The 11,432-nt window shown below is 46.0% G+C and overlaps 2 protein-coding genes across 5 annotated transcripts; both read right to left on the bottom strand.

Moving 5' to 3' along the window:
* Positions 1-474: 474 nt before the first annotated feature.
* alox5a (arachidonate 5-lipoxygenase a) lies at positions 475-5,743 on the bottom strand. The gene is made up of 14 exons (XM_003964032.3): positions 5,471-5,743; positions 4,337-4,535; positions 4,173-4,254; positions 3,980-4,102; positions 3,616-3,722; positions 3,308-3,480; positions 3,054-3,200; positions 2,771-2,974; positions 2,621-2,707; positions 2,278-2,456; positions 2,061-2,182; positions 1,220-1,320; positions 982-1,152; positions 475-844 (listed from the first exon to the last, which is right to left on the bottom strand). The coding sequence occupies exons 1-14, from the start codon at positions 5,618-5,620 to the stop codon at positions 665-667; spliced, it is 2,025 nt and encodes a 674-aa protein (XP_003964081.1). The 5' UTR covers positions 5,621-5,743; the 3' UTR covers positions 475-664.
* A 401-nt stretch (positions 5,744-6,144) lies between these two features.
* slc25a16 (solute carrier family 25 member 16) lies at positions 6,145-11,372 on the bottom strand. 4 transcript variants are annotated; one of them, XM_011603324.2, is made up of 11 exons: positions 11,164-11,372; positions 11,040-11,076; positions 10,776-10,901; positions 10,201-10,293; positions 9,987-10,120; positions 9,728-9,791; positions 9,360-9,481; positions 9,202-9,268; positions 8,965-9,127; positions 8,755-8,823; positions 8,195-8,351 (listed from the first exon to the last, which is right to left on the bottom strand). In XM_011603324.2, exons 3-11 carry the CDS (start codon positions 10,855-10,857, stop codon positions 8,195-8,197), a joined length of 951 nt encoding a protein of 316 aa, XP_011601626.1. In that variant the 5' UTR covers positions 10,858-10,901; positions 11,040-11,076; positions 11,164-11,372. The 4 variants fall into 4 exon arrangements, with proteins under 4 accessions (XP_003964110.1, XP_011601626.1, XP_029691627.1 ...); XM_029835767.1 differs by having other exon boundaries at positions 11,215-11,372; XM_011603325.2 differs by having other exon boundaries at positions 11,259-11,372.
* Positions 11,373-11,432: the final 60 nt, after the last annotated feature.

Below are 11,432 nucleotides of genomic sequence, written 5' to 3'. Positions count from 1 at the left end.
TTTCAATGCAGCAGCCTGAGATGAACCTCTTGTTTATTTCTTCTTTAGTTTTGTTGAATAAAATCCCCAAGGCTGCGTCCCACTGATTCCTTTGATTACTGGTGGATGTGATCCACATTGTCTACGGTTTAAACACCCATAATTTCCCATTAAGGAAAGTGCATCTGGGCTGTAATGAGTTAAAACTGGAGAAGCACGCGGAATGATCAGCTGTACTGTGGTCCACTGGCACCATAGCTGCTGTCACTTGGTTACGTTAGCTGGCATAAACGGTGTTTGTGAGACGCAGGGCAGATGGACCAGCAGGCTGTGCCTTTACAGCCCAACCCGATGATTCAGACGTGTCCAACAAGCTGCCGTGCTCCTCTGAGAGCAACTTTCATCACCATGGACTGACACCCACAGAATGCCACGACGATGTTGTGTTACATTTCAGTCATATTTCTGTCCGTATCTCATACCTGAAGTAAGTAATCCTTTATTTCACTAAAGCTGCATTTGTGTATTAGTGATGGACGTGAGCCTAGACAGCTGTGCAGCTCTTTTTTAATCAATAACATCCATTTTTACAGATGAGTCTGAAAACAAGAGATGGAAAGGTTAAAGCAGGCTAGTTTCCAAATTTCTTTCATCTTCCAAACACAAAAGAGGCACATTTATATTCTCAAACAGCAACACTGTTTGGGATTTTGTCGGGGGACATGTTGTAGTAAGGAAGCTTCTTTCCCTCGTTCCTCCTCTTGATAGAGGCGCTGATCTCCACAAGCTTCCTCCTGAACCGTTCCATGGCTGCCTTCACTGGCTTCTCAATGAAGTGTTCATCGGGATACATGCCCAAAAATAACTGCAGACGCAGAGAAGGGAGCCAGTCCGCACAGCAGGAGGAAGATTTTTCATGGAAGAGAAGAATTTCAGGTGCTAAAGTCATTCTATATGTGCTTGTTGGGTATGGAAAGGAGTGTGCGTGCTCGTGTGCATTACCTCATTCTCCTGATACTGGCTGAGGGCCCATACGGCACCCAGATGCCAGCTGGAACGTCCGCGATCAGGAAGACTGTCCACAATCAAGTTCACATCTGCCAGGCCCTTCTGGTCAGGTGGCGGTCTGCGCATGGTTGATGGAGCATTGGGGATCCAGGAACACCAGTCATACTGCGTAGTGTGCAACAGTTAAATGCCATTAACGGGTCTTAATACATCTGAATGATTCAGTGGTCACCTGTCCAAAGTTGACTGCTGCGTGCTGAGCCGAAGCCGTGAACACAATGATGGTCAGATACTCCGTCAGCTCCTCAAGGGTTTTCACAGACTTGGGAAATTCTGGAGGGAAGAAAAGTTCAATTCTGTGCTTAAAGTCAAATTGGGTTTTGGCAATAGGTAATGTAGAAACACAGGAAGGGGATTACAACATCGCTTCTCAGTTACTGACACCACAATCCTCCCGTCTGCTGTCGTCCTCCTTAAACCGATTGTAAAAAGACATCATTTGTGATGGCTAGTTGTTGCGATGCTCAAAATAGAGCTAAATTCCATTCGGGAAGTGACTTTATGGACCCTAAAAATAGCAGAGTGGCGCTGATTTGGGCACCTGCACTGTGTCGGGGCAGGATAATTGACACACTGATGGTGTTGCCATGGACATAATGGCAGCGCCTGCTGTGCACCGTGCATTGCTCCGTGCAATTCCTCTGCAGCGGTAGCGTGAAAATCTCTGGAGAGAATAATTATGACTGCACACAGCATCGTGCGGTGCTCCGTGCACGCGCAGGATGACATTGCTCGCGGTGCTTCTGGCTCAGAGGCCTTGTACATCCAGGAATCCTTTGGGAGGATGCTGGGACACCATGAATCCAGTTAGGGACTCATAAAAGGGGATTTTTTTTACTGTAGGATCTCTGTTTTCCCCGTTTCCTTTGGACCAGGAAGCAAGATAGAATTTTGCAGAGCTAATAACAAATAATAAAGATTTTCATTTGGACAGATTTCTACCCGACCCAGACATCTGGTGCACAGAAACAGCAGTTGTGCTGTGTATTGACAACGGTTGGCGCTGCGCTCACCACAGGACTCAAAATCCTGCATCCCAAAGTTGTGCACGTCTTTGACAAAGGCTTGGATCTCTTCGTCTTCCTCAACCGCGTCATCGTCTTTGTAGTAAAGATGCAAGACGTCAGAAACAAAACTGGGAAAGAGAGAAGAAGTGTCACTCATTTTGCTAGGTGTACTTTCTCTTCCTTCAAACTCTCTCATCTCCATGGATACAAGCCTGTTGCTGACCTCTGGGTGACCTCCCACACCTTCAACCCATCGTCTCTGTAGAAGTAGGTGGGCAGGTCCTGCTTCCTGTGCACACCGCGGGCTTCTATCGAATCCGGGAAGCACAGAGATCTGAATTTCAACGTCTTCACGGCCTTCTGGATCAGCTGGATGTGACCACCTCCCCCTGTGGCGTTTGCCTTACAGGTGGAAATGTAATATTAAATCTGTTGCTATGTTTAAAAAAAACAAACTAAGAGATGCGATCGATTAACGCCTGGTTTGGTGTGACCCACAGAAAAGACGCAGATTCAGGAAGCTGACAATGAAAAGATGGTGCGAGTTTACCTGTGTCCAAACTCACCTTGTCAAAAATGCCACACTCGCAGATGAGCTGCTCTCTGGCTTTGGTGTTGATGGCGATGGTGAAGCGAATGTGTGGAATGAGAAGCTGGAGGAAGGGACATTCATCAACCAATGGACAGCTCACTTCACCCTTTAGGCTGATCTTTACCTTATACACGGGGTGAACAGCAGGGAGCTGCCTAAACATGGCGATAGCAAACATCTCGGAGATCAAGTGTGTCCTGAGGAGATGCGTGATGTTCTGGTGATACTGGAAGTCAGCGGAGCGGACCCAGATCTTTGCCAGCAGCCAGTCATACTCGGCATCGGTGGGCAGGAAGATGGGGTTGTCTTCTCCAGGAATTTGATTGAGCTGATAAAGCCATAGGAGTAGCAGGAAAGTTGAAATTTAAAATAATGGGATTAAAACACAGGTGGAATGAATGACTCACCTGGATGGCGATGGGCATGATCTTGTTCTGAAGGTTCTTGTAGAGCAGACAGAGCGGAGCCGCAATGTACTGCAGCGTGCACGGGTCTGTGCTGTTGGATTTGATGCCGTCCAAAATCTCATAGTCAACGATGTAAACGTTACCTGCCTGAAGAGATGAGTCGATTGAGAGTCCCGGACTTCTAAGTGTGCTAATTACCGAAGCGCTTGGTTATGCGTAACTGGTAAATTCATGTGGAAAAGCAGCAGGTCTACCTGTATCTCCTCCTCCAGAGTCAGTCCTCTCTCCAGGCAGACAGAGACCATCTCATTGGTGACAGGAAGTTTGTCAGGAAGCTTGGTGCACTTTTCAATCACGACAGGGTTGCATCCATTCAGAAACTGGTAGCCAAACATGAAGTCCTCCTTCCAGTGTTTCATCACATACTCTGGAATAACACAACACAACTCAATACAATACAATACAATACAATACAATACAATACAATACAAAACAATACAATACAATACAATACAATACAATACAATACAAAACAATACAATACAATACAAGTAAAGCTGACCTGAGATTGTGTTTTTGATCCTCACAAAGATCCTCTCAAAATCAGCAAAGTCGCTCCAGGAGGACTGAAAATTGCGTATGAACTTGTTCATAAATAGGTTCTCGATCCTGCAAGTTCATGGTCATTAGTGTTATCATCCTCCAGCTGACACTCACATACATCCACAAACCAAATTTATCAGGAACTGAAAATAAAATGACATCGCAGACGCTGTAATGTGTGTGACCTTTGCTCAGAACCGCTGCCTAATGCGAACAGGTGCGTTTTAAATGTGACATGTGAGGGACTTTATCTCTCCAGGTAATTCCAAGCAAGGAAACTAGATGCGTGTTGTGATGGCAGCGGGGAGGGGTCGAGAACGTACGCTTTTGTGTAGTTCAGGACAAAGTCCACTCCTTTCTCACTGTCGAACTGGATGTCGCGGGGCAAATCCTTGTGTCTGTCTGCATCTATGCTCATCAGAAAACCTGGCTGCCACTCCTTCCATCTAAGAAAGTGGCAGGTCACCGTTACTGCCGTGACATGAGCGCACAAATGTGAGTGTCTGAAGAACTTGCCTGTAGGTTTTCCTCCTCAGCTCCAGCTCCTTTTGTCTGTGTTGCTTCACCAGGCTGGTTCTGTCATCCTGAGGCAGAAATGCTGCAACACACACAGGACAAAGTGAGACTTCTGTCTGCCTCTTTGAGAAAAGAAGAGCAACAGATGGGGAGAGGGCAGCCACCTCGGCCATCGCGCAGCACCACCTCCTTGTCGTCCACCAGCCAGCGGAAACAGGGAAACTCCACATAGTCCCCGGCTGGAGTCTTGACTGTGATGTACCTGCAGTACCAGTCATCATGCACCCAGAACTTCCTCTTCTGAACTTTCACCAAAACGATCTCTCCCAGGTCCTCCCCTGCTCTGACGTCATAGGAATCCACCTGCGAATAAAAACACAACCCTTAAATGCGCAACATGTGCTGGAACTGAGGCGGCAAAGCGTTGATCATCTCCCCCCCGCTGGCAGGCCTGGACTAAGAGGGCAGGGGCCCCGGCCAAGTCTTGGACTTGTCCCCTACCTGACTGTCTCTCTCCTGTCTCTGCGCATCCACCTTATGTTGCATGTCCGTTTATGCAATTCCATTCTATACATTTATTTTTTTGGTTGTACAGGGCGTGATTTGAAAAAATAGAGTTATTTAACGTGAAAATGTTTGTTTTCTCTTTATTTTTGTGTGCGCGCGTGTGTTCCTGACCTAGAATGGCCGTCAGCTAATCTGGCCTTGTTAATAGGAATTTTCAGCCTCGGTGATCTAGTCTCTAATATGATGGCCGTCCTTCTACAGAACCTGGTCCATATAATGATGTACAACAATGGCTGCCATTTCTCCATCTTTGCATGACTCACCATCCTTCCGCTTCTTCTCATTTTTATGGCTGTCTTGTTTCCAACAGAGATTGCAAATGAAAACGGGTACGAAGCACCAGGGTGAATGATGGCGTGTCTTTTTAAATGCTTTATCCTCTCTAATTTAATCGACCTAGTGAAGTTTTGGTTTTTATTAAAAGAAAGGCATCAAAACCTCCTTTTAAGCAAATAAATACAGATGATCTTCTTGCTTAAGGTAAAGCATTATTTTTCTCAATCTTGAGGTTGTGTGTGTAAACACCACAGAGGAAGTAGATGGCTGCCAGGTCCTTCTTCCCCCAACAGAGGTCGGTCAGTGTTGTGACACCACTTCAGACTGTAGCGGAGGCAGAATCTACTTCAATAAACCTGCAGCTCTGATGATAAACTGTATCACAATGTGTCGGGTTTGAGAGCTAAACGTTGACGAGAAGGTGCAACCCCCCACCCCCCGTCAGCTCTGCTTACCGCTCCCCTCTCGAAGTCGTTGTACAGAGCTTTGTCCAGCAGCGTCTGCTCGCTGCATCGCTCTGTCCCCACCAGCGTGACGTAGATGTAGTCATCCGTCCCTGCAAACCACTGGCTCCCAGTGGCAACAGTCACCGTGTAGCAGGGCATGGCGGCGGGAAGATGGCCTCTGATGATGGAGAACGCTGCAGGAGAACAAACCTCTCACCACTCGGCTTCTTCCTCAAACCTCTCGAAAATCTGACTTGCGCCAGTGGTGACTGAGAAGGGGCTGACCTCCGCTTGTGCCCGAGTCACCGACGCTCTCTCCGCCCTCCCACTGCGAGGCCAGACTGGAGGCCTGCCCTCACAATGACAGGCCTTGTGGTCCGCTGTTATCCAGAGATTACAAATATATACAGTATACCACTGGTTTGAATCACATCCTCCATCTTTGTTCATGCACGTACGTTCATCTGGACTCCTTTCACGCCCACTAGTCTAACGGAGAATACATTCGCCCCCTTCACACCTCATATTTAACAGTCAAATTAGTGTGTGGCAGCATGCAGGAACCAGTGGAAGACTTGCAAATGCCCCCGTCTCCAGTGTCACACACAACGCCGTAACAGAGAGCCACTGTTTTTCTCCTTCAGCCGTTTGCTTTGACAGACAATGACGAGAGGGTCGGAGAGTTTCTATGGCAGGTAGTGTATTTCGGACACCGCTCGTAAAAACAAATTACAAAGACAGCAAACAAACAGAGGAAGAGGCTTTTCCATTGTTCCGTTTTACCTGCACACATCCCAATCTGGATGTGGGATGAAGCACTTTCAGCTGCTTCATCTACCAAACAGGGATTACAATGAACATTTTTGCACTTTTATCAACCAGAAAAATGCACAGGTGAGCTCAGCGCTGCAGGAATCCTGGAAGAACATGAAAAATACAACTTACAGAATCCTCAATTTGGTGTAGAAACACCATTTCACAACATGGTTAGTAAAGAAGACTTTGGTGTCAGAATCTGCAGGCAAGAGTTCAACAACGGCCAGCTCAGATTAGACCTTGGAAACACCCCTCTTAGTTTCTGTATCAGATAATATTGGCGGACACAACCTAGACATTGTGTCAAAGGTCTGCGAGCTCCCGACTTCACTTCCGACTGCTTTTGACTTTCATTTAATTTAATTTTGAGCCGTCAATTGTTTCATCCCAAATCCACCGGGAAACATGGAGGCGAAACGCCCAAACCGCCTCATTGTTTAAATAATTAAACTGCACCATCTATGCAAATTCTCCGAGCTCGGCCTGATAAAAGCGCAGAACATACATCACCAACATCTGCACGTACTGTTTCTAATTAATCTTGTGCGTTTATCTTTTCCTGCGGGCAGCAGCAGGAGCAAAGCTGTTTAAACTACAAGAGGGGAACATCAGCCGTCTGATGAAATGTTGGGAAAGCTTCTGCAGAGATAGTAGGATGCTGCAGTTTGTGGTTAGCTAAACAAATAGTCATTTCAAAGCAATGCTCTTTGTTCAAGTTGCACAAGACTCACTCTTCAAATGTTTAAGTGACAAGTGAATCCTCTGAGAGCTTGTTTAAAATTATTTGGGGATTATGTCTCCATGCCCTGGAACAACACTGCACCGCCCTACAATCTAAACACACAGCCACTCCACCTCCAGCACAGGCTTCCTCTGCACACCTGTGAGTTGTAATATTTTTAAGACATGTAGGAGATGAATGCCAGCAAAGATGCCACAGACACCACAGCACATGCTGACAGGGGATAGAGGTAGAGTACTCATGTTGCTACGCTCACGTGCTTGTTACCACTTCACATCGAGTGTTCTCGAACTGAAAGACCGGAAGCGACTCTTCTAAGGCAACTGCTTTTTGGATCTCTGAAGGCAGAGAGAAACCACATCGCTGCGAGGATGTAAGACTTAGGACGCAGGAGAATGAAGACTAAAAAAGCTCAAACAGACATTGGCAATGGCTTGAAGGCCTTTCAGTCAATAATAAATACACCGTTAATTTCAATCGGCCGGTTCGTACATTCAGTGAGCAGAAACTGCTGGCTGATTTAGGCTGAATCACTGCTTATTTTCCCCCTCTGTCCAGCAACTCTTGACAAGTTCAAGATAATAATTGGCTCGTAAAGTTAAGTGTGTTTGAATGGTCTGTCCACCTCTTCAGGTGAACAGCTCCAGTCCAGATACAATGCTGCCACCCAGCGGCAGCAGGTTGAAATAGATGATTTTAAACCAAACTGGGGTGTAATTTCTCTCCTGAAGACCTCCAAACACCCCAGTCCTGCATACAAGCCAACACCAAGAAGACTCTATATTGTCTGAATGCACAGTAACAAATAAAGAAAGGTATTTAACATGGTATGAAAGATTATAGTGAAATTTCATGTTTTGCAATTTAACACATTAACTGAATGTGACACTTTTTAAATAAAACAATATAAATGATCTGATTATCTCTAAATTCCAAAGTAGATCCCTTAAACATATATTACATATTCAATATTAGAAAATAATTTCTTCTATTTCCGCAGCACACCGATGAGTAAACTTTCCTGTTTGATATGTAGGTTTGTTTGGAGTTTAAAAATAAAAAAGACAGTTTAGAAGAAAATGCCCCCATTGCTGCAGCGTAAGGAGAAGCCGGCGAGTCGAAGGAAGCGCCGAGGTCGATCTGTCTGACGTCTCAGGCTGATGTTGAAGAAGCCGCTAGTTCAGGTGGAGGACCTGCTTCATGAACTCATAGGTGGTGAAGGCCATGGCCTGGGAGGGCACGCAGCGGATGTAGTTGAGAGAAAGGCCTCGGTACAATCCCGCCTTGATCCCGTACTCCTTATACACGTACGTCAGGGTCTTGATCAGTGAGCTGTTTTCAAGCACAGACAAGGACAGACTTTATTTTAATGGTGTTGTGGGTTCGCATTTTTACGGGAATCGACAGGGTATCCGGAGTCCTGGGGTGTCTGGTTGGTGGAAGCAATCTCAAGAACCGCGATGGTTTCAGAATTTCCAAAACAGAAACCACAGCGTGACGCTACAGTCGATCACACCGCTGTGGCCGGCCCTCAGTATTACAATACGCCAACTTGTGAGACAAATTGAGATTCTTTTATTGTCTTTAGCAGCAATTATACCGCAACAGCAACCCTCAAAATGATAAACAGCGTCAAATGTGCAAGTCGTGGCATTATTGTGAGTCACACAGGGATGAGTAACAAGTCACAGTGGTGCTGTGGAAAATGGGAAGGAGAAACCAGGCGGATACTTACACACACTTCTCAGAGTCAGGGAGGATGGCGCCTAACTGCATTCTTCTCCGAGCCACATCTAAAGGGTATCTAAATTCATGGGAATATAATGCGGCACATGATAAATGTGGGTGCTCACGGAGAAGCCGCGGCCAACCTGCAAACAACAATCAGCCGTGTCGTCAGCTCATCATGCCAAAGCTGGTTGGTTTCCCTGACGGCGGCACTTACGATATTGTCTGGGCGATGGCACCGGCCACGCCGCCGCAGAGCAGGTTGACGTGGGGTTTTAGAATCAGGACGTCGGGATTGTCTGAAGACGGGCGACCCAGCTGCTCCGGGAAATGTTTGAGGCCAAGGCTCTTCAGCGTGCCAAAGGTGAAGAACGAGAAGCCTGGAGAGGGGAGCAGATACAGTCAGGAGATTCAGAGTTTCAGCAAAATACACCCCCAAAATGCCACTGGTCACCTGCATAAGGAGCCATTCCTATAAGTGTTGGAGTGAGCCCCCGGTAGAAGCCCAAAACACCCCCTTCCTGTAGCCCAGAGGAGAATTTATGGTTTATAAAGTAGGTAGACACTACAACTAGTCACCTTTTCATATTTTTAACTGTGGACAAGCACTACCTTAAGGTAGATGGTGTGGAAGGCGTTGGCGATCCCAGTGTAGCGATGCTCTCCTGTCACCTGGAAGGCCAGCCGAGCTCTGACCACATCTAGCGGGTAGGTGCAGATGACTGCAGTCATTCCTGAAACACGCGATTGATCACACACATGGTCTCGCTTAAATGTGGATGACTGGCAAAACACAGAAAAGCCGATCCGGAGTTTACTTTGGATTTTACGGGATTCTTCCACCTACATTCCATTTAGACAGCTGCAAGCATCAGATCTTTAACGTACCATTAAGTGAAAGCAAAGTAAGGATTCGATTAACGCAGGACATGATATCTGGTACTGACTTAAAAGGAAAGGTCTTTGATTTATGGCCCTACCTGCCATAGATCCTGCCATCAGACGATGGATGTGTCCATAGATCCCGATCTGAGTGCCTAAGAGCTGTTAAAAAAAGAGAAAGAAATGATCAGACGGATTACCAGAGAGGAGACAAAGGTCAATGTTTCCACCAAATAATAAATACAATAAAAAAATAATAAATGCAACAATATCTACCAGCCTCATGGTAAATCACACACAGAAGCAGAACCAGTGCTACTAACAATATCGAGCGTATAGGAGCTCTTGTTTGTTTACCTTTTTGTAAATGTCAAAAGCCATGAACTGGATGGCTCCATAAGGAAATATCCTAACCATCATGGCCCCGTTGCCCTTGTACAAGCCAAGGAAGCCTTCTTTCTGCGGCACAGCTTTGAATGTGGCAAAGACGCCTGAAAATAGAAGACAGTGGCTTCAAGCATGCAGAACACATCACTAAACACATGTGCCATTTCATGTCTGCGGCTGATACCCAGATGTTTGTAATGGGGGTTCTGGGCTTGAAGCAGAATCTTGATTCTGTCCAGAGGAGCAATGGTTGTTTTGGCACAACATCCCGCTACACCTGCAGAGAATAGATGCATGGAAACAACACGCAGTAGTCATTATGATAAAATAGATCACCCTTCTAGCAACTTTACTAACCCCTATTGAAGGAACCATCTGTGCGCTGCGCATTTATCTTACAGTGTTTTGTAATACAACATTTAAGGCTTTAACAGGATTTAACCAAGATGCTGACGATTAACAAAATACAATTCAGCCATATTGCTGGGACGTATGTTTTATGTGAGGTAATTATTAGCTAACAAACTATAAACTGTAACAAAGGCTATCTTCGTTTTATGGCAGTGTGCTTTTAAGATATCCTAAAATATTGACTCTTCAGGCACCTTTGTTGCAGAAGTCGACTGCAGATAAGCTTTAGATAGCTCCCAGGCAGGAGAGCATTAGGAGATAAGGTGTTTTCCTGGACTTCTTTTCCTTGATATGATGCAACAATTATGTGATGGGACTCAAACGACCAAAACTGAAGTCAGATTTTACCTCCAGCTACAAACGACCGGAGCCAGTAGTAATCGCCCTTGCTGCTTATGGCAGGTGTGGAGACGGCAGCCTCTGATGACATCCTCCCTGCTCAGGAGTCTGCTACATTCATGTCCGTACACAATCCTGAAATGAAATTGTAAGTGCAGGTGTGGCTGAGTACAATGAATTATTGACATCATTGCAGATATTCCCTAACGTTTCTGCACAAGGTTGAGATGTACGTATGGAGAACAAGTGCAAAATATAAACAAGAGGAATTACCTAACGGACAGATTGGCAGTTTAATGAAGAGGGATCTCTGACAAGACATCCAAAGTGTAAAAAGTGAATAAAAACAGCAAAGCGGAAAGGAGGTTTGTTGAAATACAGATGGTCGTTTCGTCACCAAACTCTCAATTTTCCTCTTCTTGACCTGACGGCGAAAATATATCCTTACATAGTGGATCGCTGGTTTGGTCGCAACGAACAGATCGCCGGTACCTTTTCGTATTGAGAAGCCTGAAATTTGTAGTTTTGGGTATGAATGCGACGCAGTCCCGCATAACCGTGCCCTTCGCTCCTCCGGAGTGACAGTCGCATGTTGATGACGCGAGAATGGCGCACGAGCTGTCACTTCTCTGGGTAAAGGGGCGTGGTTTCTTTCGCAACCTCTTA

Source organism: Takifugu rubripes, chromosome 4 (assembly GCF_901000725.2).
Source record: "Takifugu rubripes chromosome 4, fTakRub1.2, whole genome shotgun sequence".
NCBI lineage: Eukaryota > Metazoa > Chordata > Actinopteri > Tetraodontiformes > Tetraodontidae > Takifugu > Takifugu rubripes.
Note: the sequence above shows the minus strand (reverse complement) of the source record. Positions and strands in the feature narration are given on the sequence as shown.

Bases quoted from the DNA above. Each gene is read 5' to 3' on its own strand.
- alox5a (XM_003964032.3), bottom strand. From the start codon at position 5,620: ATGCCCTGCTACACGGTGACTGTTGCCACTGGGAGCCAGTGGTTTGCA. The intron at 2,975-3,053 runs GTGAGTCATTCA...TGGCTTTATCAG, and splicing joins TCATGCCCATCGCCATCCAG to CTCAATCAAATTCCTGGAGA. The intron at 845-981 runs GTAATGCACACG...CTGCGTCTGCAG, and splicing joins GCCAGTATCAGGAGAATGAG to TTATTTTTGGGCATGTATCC.
- slc25a16 (XM_011603324.2), bottom strand. From the start codon at position 10,857: ATGTCATCAGAGGCTGCCGTCTCCACACCTGCCATAAGCAGCAAGGGC. The intron at 9,792-9,986 runs GTAAACAAACAA...TTTTTTTAACAG, and splicing joins CTTTTGACATTTACAAAAAG to CTCTTAGGCACTCAGATCGG. The intron at 8,352-8,754 runs GTAAGTATCCGC...GCTTGAAAACAG, and splicing joins CCTGACTCTGAGAAGTGTGT to CTCACTGATCAAGACCCTGA.